The 23,633-nt window shown below is 31.9% G+C and overlaps 4 protein-coding genes across 6 annotated transcripts; 1 reads left to right on the top strand and 3 right to left on the bottom strand.

The window, feature by feature from the left end:
• Positions 2,877 to 5,610, bottom strand: LOC109332186. Of its 2 annotated transcripts, none has more exons than XM_019567071.1 (5): positions 5,372 to 5,610; positions 5,130 to 5,251; positions 4,417 to 4,474; positions 4,220 to 4,297; positions 2,877 to 3,345 (listed from the first exon to the last, which is right to left on the bottom strand). In XM_019567071.1, the coding sequence occupies exons 1-5, from the start codon at positions 5,541 to 5,543 to the stop codon at positions 3,152 to 3,154; spliced, it is 624 nt and encodes a 207-aa protein (XP_019422616.1). In that variant the 5' UTR covers positions 5,544 to 5,610; the 3' UTR covers positions 2,877 to 3,151. The 2 variants fall into 2 exon arrangements, with proteins under 2 accessions (XP_019422616.1, XP_019422617.1); XM_019567072.1 differs by having other exon boundaries at positions 5,375 to 5,609.
• Positions 7,640 to 10,306, bottom strand: LOC109332379 (peroxidase 64-like). The gene is made up of 4 exons (XM_019567344.1): positions 10,053 to 10,306; positions 9,759 to 9,947; positions 8,983 to 9,145; positions 7,640 to 8,201 (listed from the first exon to the last, which is right to left on the bottom strand). Exons 1-4 carry the CDS (start codon positions 10,245 to 10,247, stop codon positions 7,807 to 7,809), a joined length of 942 nt encoding a protein of 313 aa, XP_019422889.1. The 5' UTR covers positions 10,248 to 10,306; the 3' UTR covers positions 7,640 to 7,806.
• Positions 13,772 to 19,198, top strand: LOC109332877 (pre-rRNA-processing protein esf1). Of its 2 annotated transcripts, XM_019568004.1 has the most exons (8): positions 13,772 to 14,341; positions 15,049 to 15,120; positions 15,269 to 15,492; positions 16,198 to 16,360; positions 16,565 to 16,693; positions 17,408 to 18,117; positions 18,553 to 18,886; positions 18,925 to 19,198. In XM_019568004.1, the coding sequence occupies exons 1-7, from the start codon at positions 13,805 to 13,807 to the stop codon at positions 18,848 to 18,850; spliced, it is 2,133 nt and encodes a 710-aa protein (XP_019423549.1). In that variant the 5' UTR covers positions 13,772 to 13,804; the 3' UTR covers positions 18,851 to 18,886; positions 18,925 to 19,198. The 2 variants fall into 2 exon arrangements, with proteins under 2 accessions (XP_019423549.1, XP_019423548.1); XM_019568003.1 differs by having other exon boundaries at positions 18,553 to 19,198.
• LOC109332878 (aspartyl protease family protein 1-like) lies at positions 19,657 to 23,633 on the bottom strand. Its single transcript, XM_019568005.1, has 10 exons — positions 23,138 to 23,633; positions 22,514 to 22,649; positions 22,003 to 22,244; positions 21,318 to 21,542; positions 21,041 to 21,176; positions 20,878 to 20,960; positions 20,703 to 20,799; positions 20,555 to 20,615; positions 20,158 to 20,229; positions 19,657 to 20,058 (listed from the first exon to the last, which is right to left on the bottom strand). Exons 1-10 carry the CDS (start codon positions 23,443 to 23,445, stop codon positions 19,862 to 19,864), a joined length of 1,557 nt encoding a protein of 518 aa, XP_019423550.1. The 5' UTR covers positions 23,446 to 23,633; the 3' UTR covers positions 19,657 to 19,861.

Below are 23,633 nucleotides of genomic sequence, written 5' to 3'. Positions count from 1 at the left end.
TAATAAATGACAATTTTTTTAATGGTTGTTAGGATTTACTTTTTATGATTATCTCTAAATTTTGTTGTTTATAAAAAATAAAAAATAGACCCAATAATCTCTAAGATATAATTTATTATTTAATTACAATCACCTATTAAAATAATATTAAATGATAAAAACAAAAACCAGTTTGAATTAAGGTTGTTACAATAATTATTGATGCTTATCTTAAAAATGATAAGGTGGTAACATTGTTAACTAATTCTAGATAAGCAAAATTGCTTATCGGATCTTCTAGAACACTTATTCCTAAGTCTACCACTTTTAATTATAAGAAAAATGTATAAAGTCCTCTTAAAATTTTATGTTTTTTGCAACCAGTTATAATTAATTATTTTTCTTTTTAATTACTTTTTAAACTTTTTAAGTTCGTAAAATTGGTCATTATATAAATTATATTTTTAATTACTAATAGACCAATACATAAATTCCTATAATCAAACCCACAACAATGGTGATGCAATGATAAAGGTTCACCAACATTCATATTCGGAGGAAAACATCGTCAAAATATAAAAATGATGATAAGAATATGATAAATGAATTTCATAGCTAAAAGTAAGTAAATATGTTAATATTTATATATATATATAAACTAAAATAAAATTTATTATTATCTAAATGTAGATGTTAAAACAAAATAAATGAATTAAAAAATACTAATAAAGTTTAAGGAACAATAGGAATATGAGAGAAAAATATATTTGGTTACTTATAAATGACACAAAGTTTATGATGAGTTTATAAATTTTCCCCTTTTAACTATAAATAAAGCTGCAATTTCAGTGTATCTCTTCCTTGTTTTTTGCAATTTTCTAACAAGATTGTGAGCATGATGTGGCTAGATTTGGTTTTGTGTTTAAAACTTTGTGTCGGTCCCATCAATTTTAAGCAAGTAATATAAAAATATAATATTTTATCTTTAAAATTTTCTATTTATTTATGTGTCAGATTTTAATTCGTAGAGAAGAGAATTGGGACCTTGTTTTACTCTAATTTTTGTGTTACTAAATCATGGGGGAACCATTGTATTTCTCATCTAACTTATTCTATGTGCCTGGTTTTACAAACAAACTAATAAATTATAACACTTTTATATTAAGTAACAAATAAAACCTTTTTTTTTATAAATAAATAACTAATAACAATAACAACGTATTTTGTACCAATCAATAATGAACACAAAATAAAATAAATATAAAACATAAAATAATAAAAACATTAAGGATGGAGGAGAGGGAGCATATCTTATATTCCACAAAGTGTGTCATTACATCTGCCACTTGTTGTGATTGATCAGAAAACACTTAATTATTGAAATTTTAATTTAAATATATATATTTTCAACCAATCATAGCAAGTGACACATGAAGTAACATATTTTATGAGACAAAAGATATGTTCGTGGATGAGGGTTGAGAGTGTTCGCTTCTTTTCCTCGACCCATTCTCTTCCTGACATGTTCATTCTCTTCCTGGTTTTCTTAGCTAGCTTATCAGACTCATGTGATGTGGTTACAAATGTCTGGTTCAATATATAAAAAGTACGAATGTTTAAGCTTGAAAAATCCATGGAGTTCACAACTTCACATGTTACACTATTTTGATTTTGTTTGATTTTAATTCGACCAATATTTCCCACTTGATTAGAGTTGCTTAATCTCAATAATTTTAGAGTAAATATTCATTTTAGTCATTTTTATTTTTTAACCTTACCAGTTTAGTCCTTTAAAAACGAAAAGTCATATAATACACAAAAAGTTCAAATGTTTGATATGAACTAATTTGACCCTAAAAAGACTAATTTGACATACATTTGAAATTTTTAAAACTATTTTTGGTATTTTCTTGTTTGAATGAATAAACTGATAAGATCAAAAAATAGAAAGAACTAAAATAAGTATTTATTCATAATTTTAGGCCATGAAATCATTGATGCTTGCGCTGATGTACACCCAGAAGAGAACCAAAAGAAAACAAGTCCACGAGATGGAAAATGTATCGTCAAGCCAATAGTAATTGTCCACGTAGACCAAACCGCTAATATTAACTAATGTGTATGGACAAAAGGATTAAGATCTCTCTCCATGTTGAAGTTGTTGGGAAATAAATTGTTAATTTGAATTTATTAAAGACTAATTTGGTAGAGTCGAAAAATATGAGGGATCAAAATATGTATTTACTCTTAACTAAATAACCGAACACATTTTAAGGTATAAAACAATCTATACAATTTAGTAAGATATCATCTAGTCCGAGTGTATGAAGTGCTAATATTTTTTTCAATCTGTAACCTACTACCAAATCTTGATTTCAAGTTCAAAGACCAGTATATTCCTAGAAACGGATTTAAATAGAGTTTTCTATATTTTAACTGCAAAAATATAATAACAACTCCAAAACAATCGTGGAGTCCATGCTCAACCGAAAATCAAGACCCATACATATAATCATCCTTGTGTTAATCGGTTTACTCCTTCGCCTGCCCCTCCTTTCCCCAAGAAATGGAAGGGGGAAAGAGCTCCTCAACACCAAGCTTGGTGGCTATGCGGCTCACGATTCGACAGCGAAGGCTTGATGGCCTTGGGTGGTGGTGTTGATCATTGTTCGGGCGGTCATGGATCCGAACCATGCTTGGAATGAATCCATCGTAATCTTTTTTTTTTTGTATCACCAATGGTATCTCCCCAACCAACGAGTAATGAATTAATTTTTTCCGGAATGTGTGACTACCCTCCCATAATCTAGTCAAATGATAAGGTCTTGAGTACACAAAACCCTGTCCTAGGAAACCAACATTTCAACTTTCAAGGACATTACCATGCACTTAAAAAGAATCAAATGAAAAAGTATCAGAATTTCTCATATAACCCATCATTATAGTGAAATTTCTCCAAAAGGGAAAAAAAACCATAACCTCTTTCCATGCTTAAAAGTTAGTCAAAATCCCTGACTTCAGCACACTATATACACACCCACCTTTTTAAGAACATATCCCAGATTCACAGGTTATAAACATAAATGTCAAACACCATGGAATATTAGATTGCAACAGGGGAAACATACCAGCTGGGACAAAAACCATTACATATCTTAAAAACTAGTCGAAACTATAACGGCAAAAGCATGACCGGACAAGGAATGAACTCTGCGAGCAAGTTTGCATCTATATGCTTTGTGTGAATTGCTTCCATGCTAATAATTACTAAATCCAAATTAAGATCATCGGCAACTTCACCGATAATAGCCGTAGGCTTGCTCCCTTCACCAAGGCGCTCTAGCAAGCTATAGTCCTTGAATCCACCTGTATGTGTTTTATGAAATAAAAAAACAAGTAGATGGAACAACAGTTGATAACAGTACTTATTCTTATCTAAGTTTTATGGTATGATTGTTTGTTTAAAAATGATAGGACTTACAACCGAGATCCCGAACTTTGTAATGTATTTAACCTAAATGAAACTATTATACTAGTTGTATATCAATACAATCTTAAGACAATCAACTTAATGCATATAATTCATGCAAATAATACTACAAAGACAAAAGCCTTTTCCCAGTTAAGTGTGGTAGTCAAGAACTCAAGATGGGAACATGGATCAAATGTAGCCATTGTACTTTCTCAAAAACAATAATTTTATAAGAAATATTTAGAACAATTCATATATAAACAATAATTGTACGAAAACAAAACTGGTGAAGATAATTCCTGGAGAGAGAAAACACCCGTATAGAGCAAAGCAGAAAAGATTTTACTAACTAATAGTAAGTTAAACAAATAAATCTGATGATGCTCTTCTTGGCACTATATTCCACATTTACGATAGCTATCATTCCTTAGAGGCTAGAAATCATTATAACATTCAGAAAATTAAAAGGGGCTGTTTGTGATTTGGTTTTTTGAGGGAAAAAGAGGTAAATGGAAAGCTTAAGAACCCTATCAAAAGTGCATTTCATGGTTCCTAGACCTTAGATTAAAGGTGCTTCACACTTTCACTTTCACCACAAATCTATGAAAGTAATCAAAATTTCCATACAAATACACTGCGAGAAAATGCTCACACTTTGAGGGATGCTAACAAAATGAATAAATATATGAATGATACCGTGCTTTCAAGGGCCCTTAACAAACACAAGGCAAGGTCTAAAATTATATAAGAAAGCAGCTTTTTGCAAACCTTCGGAAATATGCCAACGGATGCTGGATAGTTGAGTCTCATGCTCAGGCAGTGACTCTTTCAGCTGTTCATCAATAACTGCAAAGCATATGAAGAGTTCTCGGAATCTTAATTTTCAAATCATCTCCCACAAGAATATAACAGAATTCTCCTTTAAAGATCAGTAAAAGTTCAAAGCTGCGAACGGAATGACATACCTACTACTGTAATGTCAGCTCCATACTTTTTTGCTAAAGCAGTAACAGTTGATATAGCCTAAAAAATGACAATAACCACATGTCAGTCTTTTGTGCATCAAGTATACGCGTTAATCAGCGAAAAATAGTTTCTCAGTGATCCGTATCCACAGCCGTGAACAACTTTTCCGTTCTTAGATGAGTCTGGATGCTTATTTTATATTCATTTACACTTCACAACAACTTACGAAACTCACTCAAATGGTGAACCATTGTCATTTGTCTCAGAACAAAGGTAAGGACGAACAAGTTCTTAATAAGAACGCGTCCAACAACTGCGAACAACATTAAGAAAGTTCTTAAACAAATCAAAAAACACCATTGTGGGTGCTTCAAAAATTGGTTTTCAATTGCGATCGTGATCACATTATGTTTATTGCAATTGCGAACAAATTTAAAAAAATTATAGCTGATTGAGCTATAATTGAACATATAAACAATTCACTTTAAACTAGTTTACATATACTGATATACTGATATAGTGATATTCATCCTAAGTTCTACAACTTCTCTTACAACAAATCAAAGATCTCACTTAAATTTCATTTTTTTAATCTCCACAAGCATTTCAAAAAACTTATCTATTATCAAAATAACATTTTTTTATAAACTTCAAAACCTATGCAAAAATAAAAATAAAAAGATAAAAAAAATGATGCATCATAGAAACTAACCTGCTTTGTACCATCAGAGAGATAAGGATTTCTATCAGTAATAGGTAAAAGCAAATGTTTGAATTGGGTAAATGCATCACTAGCCACAGTAACTTCAGGTTCTTGTGATTTAACCTTAGTAGCTGAATTCATATGAAAACCAATCAAAAATGAAATTTTTTCAATACAATAATAATAAAGAAAGGAAATTGCAAATGCAAATCATTTTATTTTCATAAAACAAAATTAAAAATGTTAGGTTTTACTTTTATGAGCGATCTTGTGGATATTGGGGAATATAGAGTGATTAGGAGCTTTGAAACGGAGATTGGAAGAAAAGTTTGAAGAATTTGGTGAAATGAAATGGGAAGGGTTCAAAATCGAAACTTGAGAGGGTTCGATAGGAATTGAAAGGAAATTGTGAGTGAAAGCCATAGCTAGTTATGCAAACTTGCAAGTTCAGTAGATTGATGTAGAAGAAGAAGAAGAACTGAAGAAGAGTATTAAGGAGAGTTCTAGAAATATTAATTTATATTAATATAATATAATAATATTAAAAGAGTAAAGAGCCCCACATAAAATATTTTATATTAATTTTTTTTAGTTTCCCACGTATATACTCGTCCTATAGTCAATTATGTCCAAGCCGAGAATATCCATGTGTATATATGACTAACTCTCCTAATGATATTTTTCAATCCACATAATTCGAACTCGACACTTTACTTAAGGATAATCAAACATGTACCATATGACCATTGGTATATTTTATATAGTTTGGAAAAAGTTAAAATATTTCTCAAAAATATTATATATAAGTTAAATTATTTATTTAGCATTCTTTATGATTAATTTTTGTTATATTTCCATTTTAAATCATATCAATGATTTTATGAGTATTAGTTTTTATTTGTAAAAAAATTATTTTGTTAATTTGTCACCAATTTAAGTTTTCTAAAGACTAAATAAAAAGATGTATGTAAAATTTTTGAGTAAAGAAAGTTAAAATTATCTCTAATAATATTAATTATTAAGATTTAAGAAAGGAAGAGTAGAAAGGGTGGAGAATTGTGTGTATAGAGAAAGATGTGTTAATGCTATAAGCTGGAGCCACCTGTAACCATATATCCTCATCACCTTTATGGGAATTGGCGGAAAAGATAAGGTTGTTATACTTATTTGAAATACATTCAAATATGAAATATAAGTAAAAAAAATGGATATAGTTGTAGTGTGTATGATTATTATACATTATCTTATATTATATTATTTATATTTTATCATTATTAATTCTTTAAAAAAATACAAATAAATTGTAGATACTGTACATTCTATATATAAATCTTTATATTAAGCCAATTGGATGATGTTAATTCCAAGAAGGTTTGAATATGGATAACAACATGGTAGAAGCAAGTAATAGTTATTTGGGAATTTGGAGTATAGATTTTTAAAGGTTAGTAGTGTGAGGAGTGTTACATCTTTATGATGATCAAAATACTAAAGTTCGATTCGTGTAGTGTCATTTATTGGGAGAAATAATGATACTATTTGGAAAACAAAGCTATCACATTTTACATATTTTACACATTTAACACATTTTGAATTGTTTTTCAACATGTGTTTATTAGTTTGTTAGCTAGTTAGTTCACACTATAAATTAGGCTTTTGATGCCTAGATAATTCAATAAAAAAATATAGGAATATTCATTTTACGCTTCCACAATATTTTTCACAATAGATGCACCTCGAAAATGATTAATTCGTTAACCTAAGGGTGAGAAGATAATCTTGGTAGTCCAAAAAAATTTGGTTATATATTTATATATTTTGATAATTGATATATATATACATAAATAATTATTATATGAATCATATGTATACATATAATAAATTTGTTATTATAATTTAATCACTAAAGTTTATTATAATATAATAATAATAAAATAAATTATACAATCTCAAAATAATTCGTTTTTTTAACTTTAATTTCAATGTTGTTTTTGTTTAAAGAAATGGCATCTCATTAGGCTGATGCTATTTTTGTTTAGGCCCCATAAAAAATGCTCTTACTTGGGCTTAGTTGGTAATGTCACAATTCTTGGATAAGTTCCTAAAAAAACATTGGGCTTAATATGCCAAGAAAATCATGCCTTCAGTAAGCAAAGGTCGGTTTGTGTCACTCATGTGTTATGAATTTGTGATTGGTCAAAAAATATATATTTAAATTAAAATTTAATTATCAAGTATTTTTCTGACCAATCACAAGCTTATGACATATGGAGTAACACAAACTGTGAGACATCAGATGTGCTTATAATGAAGTTTTAAATTAATCTCATAAGACATCAATAAGGAGTTGGTAAGACACCACTAAATCTTCAAGTATCATATTCATGATCAAATATCAAATGTTCGACTTCCTAAAATGAATTAGTTCTATACTCATAGGATCATAAGATATCCTTACTTATATAAAAAAATGATAAGACATAGTTAACCTTCTAAATAAATCTCATAAGATATGGTTAAGCTTCATTACAATTCTAAATAAATCTCATAAGACATGTTAAGTTTCATTACAATGAGATAAACATACATACTTGGAATTTGCCATTATACATTAAAACAATAATTGTATTTATTTCATATGGTAGAAGTTGACATTTTCAACATTAATTAAACCAATAAAACCTCTCTAATTAACCACCCTGCAATCTTTTCTAACTTCTTGCCCATTATTAATGCTACTCATTTTGATCATAGACTTCACAAAAGACTTATAAAATGCATCTTGTGATGTAGCAAACTTTGAAACAAGGTTCTTTGTCTTTGGAGTATCAACAAGTGCTTGATCAGAAGAAAATATGCTTTTTCCTTGAAGAATCAACTTGTAATATGTGTTATCAAAAGTTGTTGAAGAAGGGTCTAATGTAGTTCCTGCATTCTTTGCTTGATTTTTTAGTGGACAAATTGATTTTAGTTTTGATGCAAATGATGGATTTAGTGAAGGGTCTATATCATGTGTAGCATCAAAGTTATGGATTCTGCTATTGAATGAAGAACAATGAGAGAAGCCTAGACTATGTCCTCCTACATATGGTAGAAACACACATCACTATCAACTCAAAGTCGCACCGATATCGAGACGAGTGTCAAATATGATATGTATCTGATATGTCGATACGCATTTTCTTGAAAATGCAAGATATGATAAGTTTGAGGTAAGTGTGTAGAATATGTACATAAAATCCATAAAACATAATAAAGATATAATTTTATTGTTATGAATTTCCAAATAAGGAACATATTTCGTAGATATCGCTAAATACAAAGTGATATTCATATTGTCATTCGATGATCAATCTTGTTTAGTCGAGGATCAACATTATACATATGCACTTCCTATTAATTCTCTACGCAATATGTGTGTTTTGTTTTATTTATCTTGCTACAAGTCCATGTGGTAGATTATATATTATGTTTCTCTCTTCTACCTAATTGATTGTGCTATGCTTTTCTCTTTTTTAAAATGCTATTGTATGGTATTCTGAGTGTCTATTAGGTATCGGGAAAACATTTTAAGAATATCATAGAATATCCAGAAAGTATCAGATTTATAAATTATTTATTTTTCGAAAATATAATCTCGATACGCTATGGATACGTATCAGACACGGATACGTAAAAGTTATTAAAGTGTCAGTGCTTCATGGGTTCTATCGACAATTATCTTAGACAACTTCTGAATAACTTTGACTTTTTACAACGTAGGGTACGGACAGTACTTTGCATTATAAAAAGCACAGTTATCCAAATTAGTTGAACATTCATTGGAATAAAGGTTAAGTTTTTGGCCTTTGGAATAGCTTACCTGAGAGAGCTACCAAATCTTCAATAGACAAACCTCTTTGAGAGAAGCTTTTTTGTAGTTGTGATATATTGAAAGTTGGTGCTGGTAATTGTATAGTTTCACTAGCCTTAGATTTTCTTCCATCTTTTCTTCCTTTAGGAACATCCCAACTTGGTCCTCCAGACTATAAAATAACACATATTCTAGCATCAGCTATAGTTTTATAATAACAAAAGTTCTTCAGAATAATCTAAATGATGATAAATAGAGATGGCAAAACGGGCATTGCCCGTGGACGCGCCTGTATAGTTCGCATTTTTTTACGGACAGGGCATATAAATTTTACCTTTTTGCCCGGCCCGTTTTACCTGTTAAGTTTACGGGCATTTTTATTGGGCATGTGAAGCAGCCTGTGGGCGGCCCAGGAAAAAGTAACTTTTTTTTTAAATAAATCATGATGTAATGTGATTTTTAATCCCTAAAAAAAATTGTAATTTAATTGATTTGTTAAACTTCATATCAAATATCAAAAAAATTGTTAATTTTTTATCTTCAACTATTTTATTTAATTTCATTTCATTTATTGTATAAATTTTTTTTCTTTTTTTAATTATTCAACAATGTCCGCGGGCCGCCCGTTAGCCCATTTTAAAAAGGACGGGACATTGAATTTTGTCCGTTAACCAATGCGGGCATGCCCGCGCCCACTTAAATTTTTGTGGGCATTTGCGGGCCGGGCGGCACGTTTTGCCATATCTAATGGTAAATTTGTATATATATTGAACTCTTTTTCATACCAGAAAAACTGCATCCCTTGCTGCTATAGCTAAGATATCAGCACAAGAAACTATTCCAGGGCATGCAGATTCTATTGCTTTCTTTGCATTATCAATTACATAAAATGCATGCAATGAAACATTTGGTGGACCATCTTTTTCTGCTTTGTTGTTTCCCTTTGAGTTTAACAGAACAGAAGCATCACAACCCTTCAAAAATAGCAAAAAAGTAACACATAATATATAGTTAACAAGTTGAGTATTTGATCAGAATATAGGCATTGCAAGGAATTGAAGAATTCTTTGTCGGATTACCCGAATGAAGCAGTCGTGGAAGTGCATTCGGAGGATCGCGGCCGGAACAGTTTTATCGACAGCCTTGGCAGCCTTCACAGCCTTAGCAACAATGGACTCTGCATCAGGACATGTCTTGTGATAGTAGTTTAAGCTAAGTGAGTTTGCAATTGTAAGTAGTGAAAATGTGAGAATTAAGTTCAATAATGCAGCCATTATAGCAATGTTTATTAAGACTAATTGATGATTTTTAGCTTTTTAGATTGTGGATATCAAAGATGGATTTTTTATAGAGTGAAAAAGAAAAGTGATTAGTTATAAGTTGGGACATAATCTGGCCCCATATAATCAATTTTTGAAGTAATATAGTCAATTAAGTAATGTTTAAGCATTCTCATAACTAAATGACAAGGTACTTTATTCTTTGTAGAATTAAGGTTCGGGCCTCTTGTAGTTTTCACTACTACTTTTTCTCAGCTTTTGTAAGTTGATAATGTGTTGCATGTTACTCTTGAATCAAAAGGTTAATCAATTACCAACGGGTGTTGATTCAAGTGGTACATGCTTGATTTTCCTTAAGCAATAATCCGGGTTCGAGTCTTGTGGATGGAAAAATGCTCGTTGGGAGAGTTAGCCCACATACCTGTGAATGTTCCTAGCTCGTACAGGATTGCCTCCAGTGCAAGGATACCCGTGGGAAACAAAAAAAGGTTAATCAATTATTCAATTAAGCTGAATCAAGAATAAAGCTATAATTTCATGTCCTTAACGAATGATGACAAATAACAAACTAATATTCTAATAATGTCACACCCCATGATACATTATTATGGTTGTTACTTTACTTTATTGTATTATTGTCCTAATCTCAAAAATGAAATTGTATGATATTACTATGAGCTCTTTTGGTTAACTAACAATTTCATGTCGCACTTTAGGCTATGGTCCTAATATGAATAAAAATTTATTGTTCCTTGTCACCAAAAATAAAAATAATAATGTATGTTTAATTATTTTAATTGACAAAACATATTTTTATTAGTATGAGATATGATTTAAGATGAATAAGGATACTCTTCATTAATGAAGAGGCAAGTGATTGTTTTTACACATATTCTCAATGACAAAAATATGATTTTATGATAACAAATGGATAAAAGTGTTATTACATGTTTCTTTTTGTGTTATTATGTAATATTTGTCTCTCTATTAATTGAGAGAATCTTTACTCGATTTAAGACATCATTTATGATAACATATCTTTATTCGTCGTAAACGGATATCCGAATAGCAAAGAAAATCGACCATTAAAATGTATTTCCTTATTTGCAATAGCAAGACTATATATGTAGACCTCAATTATGAAAGAGGAATTTGAGGTGGTTATGGTTGAGAAGTCCTAGTTTTTTGTGCTATCAAAACTTGCATTGCAAGCCTCTTAACTTTATTGGTTATGATGGCAGACAAGTCTTACCAAAACTACATTTATTGGAGCTTCAATGTTGATGTAGATTATAGTTCCCCATTGCACATCTTAAGTTCCGAAAAGTGTATCATTCTATGTGTTGTTTCTTTTGATTAGTCAGAAAAATATTTTATCATTAAAATTTTAACTTAAATATTAAATTTTCATTCATAATATGTAATTTATATGGAAATTCAAGTCATCCACCTTAGGTGTGGTTGAATATGATATGTTATCATGAACCAATCTTATAAAGAACAAGTGAGAGCAATTATCCCCTTACATTATTTTAATATTTTTACTAACATTAAAATATTTTAACACACCCCTTTCTAGTCACAATTGATAAACAATTACAAGAGCTAAATTGTCCCTATTTTGTATTAAGAGAATAATGTATCTCCTTATATAAGAAGATAACTTATCTCATCTAGCAAGTAAAAATGTGACATGTGTGTTATTTTATTTATTTTTTAAAATATTTGTATTAATATGTTACCTTTAAACTTTTATACTATGTTTCTTTATATTTTATTCTTATTTGATGAATTTTGATTTAAATTTAATTGAGGTTGCAGCTTTCAACCCAACAAGTTACTGCTTTGCAACACATGATTCAATCTAGTACAAAACTTGCATCCATTTCTCTCTAAGTTACTCACCCTTGAAACACATTCTCATCAACATATAGAAAAAAAATGTATGCAATCGACGATATAATAGTTTTTATATTGTCACTATATTATTTAGAATTTATTTTCAATCATTGAATCTTTAATAAAAGTGATATAAATAGATAATACACTGACTATATATAAATTTTTTACACTGTCAATATATAAATATTACACTATTTCTATATCCTTATTTTTTTTTTCATATATGTTTTTTTATTATTTTAAATTAAAGCAACCAAAATGATAAGCCCATGTTATTGGATCTAATGTTGAAAATGTGATATGATCCTTCTTGGAGGGCCACAAATTCAACCCTTCTATATGAATCCAAACCCAATCACAAACTAAAAAATAATCCTAAATTACAATAATTAAAATCCACAAGTAGAAAATAAAAATGCAAAAAAAATAAAAAAATGAGATGAGAATGATGAAATGGAGATGGAAAGGAAATAAATGGCTAGTGGTGAAGATGATAGGATCAACACCCTATGAAGGCTAATGTCATGTGCCTATAGTTCATGTCCACCTCAAAATGGTTCAATTAAGAGTTGATTAAAGATCATATCAATAGTTAAATCGTTCGATTCAGATGAAGTTGCATATGATATGATATTTTATGTTTATTTCCATGACATTTTAGCATTATAAATAGACTAGTGTGTACAGGCACTTCGTGTATACCGGCGAATATTGTGTGATACTACATATTCAATTTTTATATATTATATTTTTATGTGTTTATAATAATATTTAATTTAAGGTGAGATATGTGGTTAATTAATGTATTGGTGGTAGTTGCTTAGGATTATATAGTTTTTTTTGTAAAAATTAAATAATGTTAAGGGCAATATAGGAAATGAAAATTACACTATGAGAGAAGTTATTTCAAGTTTTGGCTTTATATATAGTATAAATATTAGATAATGCTTACATATAGTATTGACAATTAGTATCACCTTATTCTCGTCCATAAAATGTATGCCTAAATTAGGAGGATATGGACATGTTAGTCTTTAAGTAGGGCATCAAATATAATATTCTGTCCACTTTAAATAAAACTAAAAAAATATGTACATATTTATATACACTTCGTATAAAATAAACAATACAAATTTTGCATACAAATATACAAATTTATTTATCATAATAAACAATTATACAAATGGAACAATACATATAAAATATAAGTGCACAAATATAATACAAAATATGTATAATACATAACCTACTTATAAAATACAAAATCCATATATAAGTATTTTCTTGAATTTTATATACAAATTCATATATAACAAATGGATCACACTTTCTACATTCGATAAAATACATACATTTATATATTTAATGTTCAACATTTTCTCCAGTAATACTCGCAAATTGCTCGTTTGAAATGCCCACAGACAAATAAGACATGTTGGAGGATATTTTAGGGCAAATAAACATATTTTTCATGTCATGCCCGGCGTTTGTATTTCAAAAAGTGACGTGAGTGTGTAATTGTGGATTGGGCTTTGTAAGTAAAAAAGTAGCCCAAAAACATTGATTGTTTTGTCTCCAAATTCTGAACCCTAATAATAAAAACACATTCACTCACCAAAACAGAATAGCACTCGAAACTTGAAACCACGATGGGATCCAAAAACGACAACGCCAATAAGAAGAAGAAGATGAAGAAGGGCAATTCCGTCATTCCACCTACTACCGCCGCTAATGTAATTAGCGACCCTCGATTTTCGTCGCTACACACAGACCCTCGTTTTCGTGATGCACCGAAGCACAAAACCAAAGTGGCTATTGATTCTCGTTTTGATCGAATCTTCACTCACAAGAGCTTCTTACCTTCTTCTGCTCCCGTTGATAAGAGAGGTAAACCCAAAAACGACGCCGCTTCACGCCACGGTTCTCTTCGCCATTACTATAAAATGGAAGAAGAAGAAGAAGAAAAAAAGGTGAAGGATGAAAGTGAAAGTGAAGAAGATGAAGAAGAAGAAGAATTAGAACAGATTAGTGATGAGGATGAAGAAGAAGATGAAATTTTGAAAGTTGATCGATTGAAACCTGAGAGTGATTCAGAAGATGAATCAGAAGAGTTAGAAGATGAAGAAGAATCTGCTACGGATACTGATACAGATGAAGATGAAGAAGCTTCTGAGGAGGAAACACAGGTAATGGTTTTCATTGCTTCGTTTTGAATTTTGCATAATATAATTATCAACTTTATGTTGCTACGGCTAGTTCGGAGGGAAATGAGAAAAGGGTATGAATGATATGAACTTTGAATTGGTTGTATAAGGATTTGGAAGAAAAGAGTGATTTTTGAATTAGTGATGTGTTATTTAGCATAACTTTATTCATGGGTTTGTTCTAAGGGGAGAATTAACATTAAATGCAGGGTAGTTGAAGAAATAGTGTAGATTGATGGATTTGAGTGTAAGTGGATGCCGCGATATTTTGTATTTCAAAGTGGATTACATGTACTTATGGAAATCTAAGTTTAGTTGTTGTTTCACCGTCAATTTTAGTTATTGTGATTATGCTAATAGCGTGGCTCCCTTTGATGTAGATACTGTAGATTGATGTGAGTGCGAATAGTAGGTGTCGTCTAGGTGTAACAATAGTTGTACGAATAATGGAATTGTTGAGACAAATACAAATTGCAGTAACCGAGTAGCATAATCAAAGGAATAACAGAAATAAGGTTAAGTCAAAAGTGGAAGGGACACTACAAATGAAATCGTTCTCATTAGCACCTTTCTTACTAAGTTCATGAATAGAATTTACGTGAAGCATTATTCGTATTTAATTTGTGTGATGTAAATTCTAACATGAATTGGTCATTCATTGAATTCGTTACTATTTGTTGTGTGATCAGGAAGAGGTACCAAATATTGAGAAAGAAACGCATAGGCTTGCTGTTGTTAACATGGACTGGAGATATGTTAAGGTGTGTATTTCAAGTATGATGTTGTTGACATAGATAAATTTTATTGTGAGACATATTTAATTCGAGGACTTGGGACATGGTTCTGCTCGATTAAAATGTTGTCTATGTGTATTAGGGATTCTGTTACAGTGTTTTGTTTTTGGTGTAGGCTGTTGACTTGTATGTGTTATTAAGTTCATTTGTCCCATCTAATGGATTGATCAAATCAGTAGCTGTCTATCCATCTGAATTTGGTATTCAACGTATGAAAGAGGAAGAAGTTCGTGGCCCTGTTGGTCTGTTCGATGATGAAAACGAAAATAGTGACGAAGAGAGCAGTGACGATGATATTGACAATGAGAAGCTGCGTGCGTATGAGAAGAGCAGGATGCGGTAAATAACTAGCAAAATCACTTTGTCGTGACATATTTTATTGGGTGTCTTAGAGATAAAGCTTTGAAATAGTTTATCTATCACTTTTATAGTACTCATCATCTAATAATTGTTTTTTCCTATAAGCAATATATGTCATGGTGTATATGACATGATGTTAGTGCATTTTACATACTGATATGGTTAAGCTGAAAAGTAATGTTCAGTGATAATGAATATTAGAATATATTCCTTAATTTTCTTTTTCCACATTCCTTTTTTGCCTCTTTTTCTTGTGAGAGTTTAACATTTTTTCACTACCAGTGTGATTTTTTTACACCGTCAGTGCAAATATTCACAATTCATCTACTCTACTTTTATCCAAGAGTCAATGTTTCCTAAAACATGAACAGTGATTGGTGAATGATGCATTAACATTGTAGCTTAGAATGTCAATGCATAGACTATTTCCTCATCTTATAATTTGATGCGGTACCCGTGTTAATAACTTGTTGTCATACATGCTTTGCATGATGAGGATCAACACCCGTCCCCCGCACTGCATAAATCATTACTGTATAATATAAAACGAAGCAGACTTAGTTAACTTTTTAAGCATTCCAGGTTCACGACATATGGACATGTTCACAGTTTGATATACACATCCCTTTATTCTCCTCTCCTCTTTCATCTATGTGTATCCTGATTCTTTCTGCGGCTCCCCAGGTACTACTATGCTGTGGTGGAATGCGACTCAATTACCACAGCGGATCACATTTACAAGGAATGTGATGGTCTTGAATTTATACAGTCTTCTAATGCACTTGATTTGAGGTTTATTCCGGACGATATGGAAATTAAACAACCACCTCGTGATGTTGCTACAGAGGTATTTACCATCTAATTTTGATTGTCCTTCATTAGTAGGCAATTAAGTTAGTGATTGAGGTGGTCTATTTAAATCCTTTTAGCCATTTACACAATCTACTCTGCTACATTGGCCAACTTTATTAGAGATATACTATATTACTATATTTATGAATGATTAGTTTAACTCTAATAACCAGAAGATATTAACGCCTTTTCTGTTCAGGCTCCTGCGAACTATGAGTGTAAGGATTTCTATTCTCGAGCTCTCCAGCACAGTAAAGTTAATCTTTCTTGGGATGAGGATGAACCTCTTCGTGCAAAGACCTTGCAACGGAAGTTCACTGATGAGCAGGTCAGTGTTCGTTGTCCTAACCTGCTGCAAAAGCTGTGGACATGTGTATTTCTTATTTTTGAAAACCTTGCACAGTGTATTTATAATTTTCTAGTATTCACTTCTATTGCTATTTAGTCATTCTCGTAGTTTCTTATTTATAAGAGTTAATCGTAAAACTGGTCCTCTAAAGATACAATTGCAACTAGTTAAGTCCTTCAAAATTTGAAGTGCCACCACATAGTGTTAAATTAAGTCCATGAAATATTTGGAACATCACCTATGTCCCTAGTATGGTCAATGCGGTGGCGTTTTTTTTAATTTTCAGGGTCATATTTGGTGGATATTTTCTTTGGAGGACCAAGTTAGTGTCACCTGTATCTTTAAAAGACCAATTTTACATTTCACTGCATATAAGATTATTTAATGATCCATGTCCTATGTATCGCAAAGGAAATATCCACAATCTGGTCATGTAAGCCTGTGAATATCAATGTCATTAACTGTGTTCACTCACTACCTCTTTATATTTTAATCAACATGCTTTTCTGCCCCAGTAACTCGCAGTCATATGTTGTACTGCATGTCTATATGTAATGTTTCTACATTTGGAAGAAAAAAATTGAAAAGCATTGGTATTCTTGTATGTTGTTTCATATATGTAGTGATTATTGTTTTTGTCACATGCTTTATTATGAACCTGACCTTTTGTTTTCTTCCCTTCCTCCGTAACAGCTAGATCAGTTGGAACTGAAGGAATTCCTGACTTCTGATGAGAGTGAAAGTGATGATGGTGATGATAACAATGAGATGGATGATGTGCCTGATAAGAAAGCTTTGAAACGGGAAAAGTATCGTGCTTTACTCCAGTCTGGCGATGGTTCAGATGAAGATAGTGAGCATGATGATGATGCCCAGGATATGGAGGTCACCTTCAATACAGGTTTGGAAGATATAAGCAAACATATTATGGAAAAGAAAGATAAAAACGCAGAAACAGTTTGGGAAGCATATTTGAGGAAAAAACGTGAGAAAAAGAGGGCCAGGAAAAATAAATCGAAGTTTTCATCATCATCATCATCAGATGATGATAGTGACACTGTTCCAGAAGCAGCTGAAGAAGCAGATGACTTCTTCGTTGAGGAGCCTTCTGTTAAGAAGAGGAAGAAGGCAGAAGGTAAAAGAGATGGAGAAAATAAGCACCAAGATATGGATGGGATGGACAAAGCAAGCAAAGAAGAGCTTGAATTATTGCTCGCTGATGACAAGGGAACTGATACTGGTGTCAAGGGTTATAATCTAAAATTTAAAAAAGGCAAGGGCAAAAAGGGGGAGAATGTTATTGATGAAGGGAAAATACCCAGCAGTGATTTTGAGGACCCACGTTTTGCGGCTCTTCTTTCACCTGACTTTGTAATCGATCCCACCGACCCACAATTTAAAAGGTATTTTTTTCCCTATAGTGCTTGTGTTCATAAACAATTTATTGCAACATCTGAGTAGCTGTGAGAGAAGTGTTAAGTTCATGTTTTAAATCATGGGTACTTCCATATGGTTGAAATATAATAGGATGCTTTTGTCAAATATTGAAAATTTAATTCAACTATATCAGTTAGATGTAGCTTGCACTCAGCCTTTAATTAACTATGAGGAACTCAACTTGTATCTACTATGATTTCATGACTGAGATTTATACCGGTTAACCTGGTTATAATATTTGAATGTTTACTTATGGTTTAATTGCCATCATTGGATGATCTTAATCTCCATACTGGACTTTCTGTGGTTCAAGAGACTTGTACACCATTATATTCTTCATGTAGCAAACTCTAATATCGGTTCATTTTTGTCTCTAAAATTTAGTTTTGTGTGCTTTGCAGGAGTGCAGTATATGCCAGGCAAATAGCACAGAAGCAGCAGATGGGTCATTCAGAAATACCGATCGAAAAAGAACATGTGAAGCCTTCTAGAGGAATGCAATTGTCTTCTAATGATTCTGACATGGTGAACAAGGGTGAGGAAGGAGATGCTTTGAAATCAAAGAAAGATAAGCATGAATTATCATATTTGGTTAAATCGATTAAGATGAAATCAAAACAAGCTCAACTATCCTCTGATGGTAAGACAAGGAAAGACGGAAAATCGCAATTCAAAGGTATGGGGAAGAAGAGGCACTAGTTATCAACCTTGTGGTTCAGTCCACACACTAGAATACAAGAGGCCGATGAAAATGTGGCCATTCTAGACCACATGAAAGGAAGTGGACAGAGCTATACAAAAAGTATAGGAAGGTTGAGATTTTGATTGAATAGAGGTTTTTGGGACTTTGATCTTTTGTTAAGATTTTTGAGTGAGTGTCTTCTTATAGACATAATTATAATATCATCTGCTTAGTAATTTTTTGTTGCAAACTACATGGGTACTTAGCTCGATTGAAATCCTTGCTTGGCATAAATTAATGATTCTTGGAATATGTATTTGTTTTTATGTTGCATTATGAGCATCATTTGAGCAGCACAATCCAAAGCCAAATGTCAAATTAGATTTGAATATGCTAAATTTGTAGTATAGAACAAAAGAAAAGGAAAATCTTATGCAGTACCAAGATTAATTTTTTTCAAAATAACAGTGTAAGTGTAAGAGTATTTATGTTAACTTTTTCATGAAGATCATATTTTCACAGTTGCCATGCAGATTTAAAAGAATTGGTTTTGTAGACATTGGCTAACCACACCTTGAGTTTAATAGCACAAGGTTTTGGGTTGTGGCTTCATTCAAATGCTGAAATCATTGAAGCCTTTGGCTGAACCATTAAATGGATGGCTTTGGATCAGGATATATTATGTGACTTTGAATCCATCCAAAAGCTCATATTGTGCCATGCCATTGAAGGCAATGAATATGTGCAAATCTGATTTCAGTGAATCTGGATCTGGCTTAAGGCTACTAAGGAAAAAGGTGGAGCCATCAACTGCCATATAATGTATGTTTTAAGAAAGGGAATTTCTTTATTATATATTGTATAATGTAAGGAATGAACTATCTGTAGTTTACACTATTTACAAGCCAGTGATCAAATTAATAACATTAAGACTCAAAAAAGGGAATTGTTAATGCTTCTGGTGTACTCAACTAAAATAAAAAGCCTATTGACTTGAATAATAAATGGTAAATTTGACAGAAAAATGATCAATAGATTGCTATAAGTGAGAAAAGGGCTATCATAAATGCTAATGAAGGTTTCATCCTAAATGAGCTATTAGGTGAGACCCTCTCAGGATTACTTGATGGGTTTGGTGTGGAGACAGGGTTCACAGCCATAGCAGGTGAAACAGCCGGAGAGTGTGATCGGTTAATAGGCGATGAGTCTGAGAGCACATCATAACCTGAGAAGATCATAAACTCAATGTTTAACAACAATTCATAGAGGGAAAAAAAATTAAAGCATGCCGAGTTTTAATGCTGATGAAATGAGATATACTCACAATTCGATTTTTTCCAACCAAGGTTCATGTTGTCACGATCGAAGACTATGTGGTAGCCGGTCATGAAGTTTTCTGCATGAAGATAAATATAATGAATTTTGCAAGTTTCAAACATGTATCAATGCTTCAGCAATAACTTTATCGAAGTCATGCATGTTTTTTTGTCGAACTATTGATTTATGATTGGTTAAAAGTAAATAGACAAGCGGAACTTGCATTTACTTCATAATACCAGAAGAAACCGAAGAATGTTGCAGTAGTAGGTGCTACTAAGTTGATAAAATGCATGAATTAACAAAATAGTTTCCATGAGAAAACAGCAATTAAGTCAATTGGAATACAAAACTTCATAATCATATATTCTATCATGGAAAGTTTTTTCCGGTTAAATACTCACGTCCAATGATATTCACGCTGTCACTTTTCTGGATTGCCAAACAAAGAAAATCTCCTTCATTCTGAATATTAGAAAAAGAATTTGTGAGATTAAGAAGGTTAGGGACCTTTAGATATCATAAAACCAAGTTCAACCTCTTGTCCCTCACCTCAATAGAAATCGGTACAAGTGGATCCGTAACATAATAATCATCTCCACCTTTCATTGTTAGATTCAGAAAGGGAACTTGAAGTGGCTGATTTGAACTGCAGGTAAAGTGGAAATCAGTGCCTGGTTGTTTATGAAGAAAAATAAGTTGATAGTTTTTCTCAAGCGAAAATCACCTTATTTCATAACAGTACTCAAATGGGAGATCGGAATCGGATGATTGAGATGAATACCGTTTTGCTTCAATTAGTGAGTTGAACTGCAAACACAACAGGAAATTTTAACTCATGACATGAAACTCCTGATCCCATGTTAAAAACTATTACGTAGTTTACTTACATTCTCAGCAATACCAGTATAAGCTGGATCGTTTAGGTAGGTATACGATGTACCGGAGTCAAAAATTGCATGGAATTCAATATCAGAAGCATCTCCTCCCACAATAATTTGGGTAATGGTGATGTTATAAGTTGGACTGCCAATAAACACCAAAGATTCATTAAGAACAACTGAAGTTAGACACACGTTTTTCGAATTTCTGTTGTAAATTTCCATTTCCAGAGTGCAAGTGAACAATTTCTTGTCGAAAGAAGAATGAAAAACAACATCCACTTACTGAGATGCCCTGAGGTTGAATGGTGTTTTTCCTTGACCTGAGCTGCCACTATCCCCAAGCGTGATTCTTCCGAAACCATCAGATCCGAAACACATTGAAAAAGAATTTGAAGTAAGCCCTTCTTTGCTTAGGATGCTAGGTACGGATAAACTCTCCATACCAAGTCCGAGTAGACCATTTGGAGCAGCCCCCTTTAGAAATGCACCAGTCTGAGCTTTGCCGCAACTGCAACAGATCGGATGGCAAATACCATAAGACATAAGTAGATGTTAAGAAAAAGGTTGTTAAAAACAACAAAATGAGAAAATGTCAAAAAAACAAAACAAAAAGGTTAATTAATTACAGAAAGCAGTTTCGAAGTAAGAGAATCAAACAGAAACAATGATATTAGGATACTTAGTTCAAGTTGAAAACTAGGAATTCACAAGGTCATGAACCTGTCACGGGATTCCTGAACATCACTAGCTATATATAAATATATATATATATACAACAACAACAACAACAACCGCGCCTTTATCCCACTAGGTATGGTCGGCTACATGGATCGAACAACGCCAAAATGTTCTATCATAAATCATTTTCATTGACAAAACATTAAGCTCTAAGTCAATAAAATGCCACAATGTTCAATATATATAGCCAATAAAATTTTCAGCATGATGTATCGTTGAGAGAATTTTACCCAAAAGTAATTCGTGTGTCGGAAGCCTTAGTTTGATCATCATCTGTAATCAAGTGTAACACATCCTCTACCAAGAATCCATTAGATGAAGTATTAGCTGAAAGATAGTTAACTTGATACGGACAACTATTCGATGTTGAGCGGCATTGACTGTCTTGAATTTGTTCACACGTGCTGCTACCGCATAAAACATTTTTGCTTGTGGATGATCCATCAAGATCATAGATATTAAGAGGAATTACCTGTCAGAGAAAATTAATAATAAAAAAGAGCCATTACATTCAAACTACTCGAATTCGTCTTGGTTTGTACTGATAAAGAAACCACAGAAAAGCGAAAAGTGAATCAAACTAACCATCAAGATATATCCAACAATTAGTTATGATGCAAATCAAGTTTCATATAAGGTCTTCTTTTTTTCCAAGGAAACAAAGTAATACCAAACAACGATAAACGATAAACGATTTGTAGTACAAGTACAAATGTTAACAAGTAAAGAGAAAATATATACCTCTCCACTTTCTGTCTTTAAACCATGCACACAACTAGTACAATTACAAGGTAACCAAAACAAATCACTCCCTGTATCCAATGCCACCAGAAACCATAAAGGCGGTGTCCCAACAGAAACATTGGCAAAATGCAAACTGAAACCCAAATAAAGAACACAAATTATTTCTATATCTACAGCATCATATAAAATCCCTTACAAAATCCCATCAATGCATCATAGATTTTATTCTTCTTAAGACTTCACACAAAAAAGTTGTTGATAAAGATTCTTATATAACCATGTCTTCATAGTCATGTAAATTCAGACTTACTCTCACATCAAATTATTCTCTTTGCACTTTCTCATGTATAGTATGCAAAATTCTAACTAAAGAAAGGATCACTCATTCCAGTGCCAAGAAAATTGGTTCCCTTCAAGAAAAAAAATCATAAAAAAATAGAAAGCTAGAGAGGTTTTTTTAACCTTAAATAGGTATTTGGGTTTAACACAGATTAGTAACAAAAATAAATTAACACAAAATTCTAATAAAAACCATGACCCAGACCCAAAAAGTTTTTCTTTTTATAACAGTAATAACAATATCAACCAGATTTAGAAAGAAAAACAGAAGAATTTTCATACTATCCAAAGGCATCAATCTGATAAGTGCGGTTGCCGGCGGCAAAAGTAAGAAGGTGATGATGATCGGCGGCGAGTCTCCGACCCCGGAATATTCTATCTCTTTGGATCATAACAGCATAGTATTGAGGAGTTCCCTTATGAGGAAATTCATGATCATGAATACCCATAATTCCCTTAACCGGATCAGAAAACCTGTGGTGGATATTGAACCCAAATGTTCCTAAGCCATAACAACTCCATGAAGCTAAACCCAACATCACTGAACACAAAAAAAGTGAACTTTTTTTAGAATTACAAGGCAAAATCATATTTTTAGTTTAAGCAAAGTTATGGGTTTTATGTAAAGGTGTGAAATTTTTGGTAGTGAAGAAAATATGAAGGTGGGTTTTGCAGAAATGGTGTTTGTTAAGTTATATGTTTGTTAGAAAATGTGAAGTTTTGTTTTTTGGGATTATGGAAAGGAAAAAGTTGAAGATGGTAGAGAAGGTGTTAAGGA

This window comes from Lupinus angustifolius, chromosome LG18 (genome assembly GCF_001865875.1).
Source record: "Lupinus angustifolius cultivar Tanjil chromosome LG18, LupAngTanjil_v1.0, whole genome shotgun sequence".
Taxonomy (NCBI): Eukaryota; Viridiplantae; Streptophyta; class Magnoliopsida; order Fabales; family Fabaceae; genus Lupinus; species Lupinus angustifolius.
This window is presented reverse-complemented; position numbering and strand designations above follow the sequence as displayed.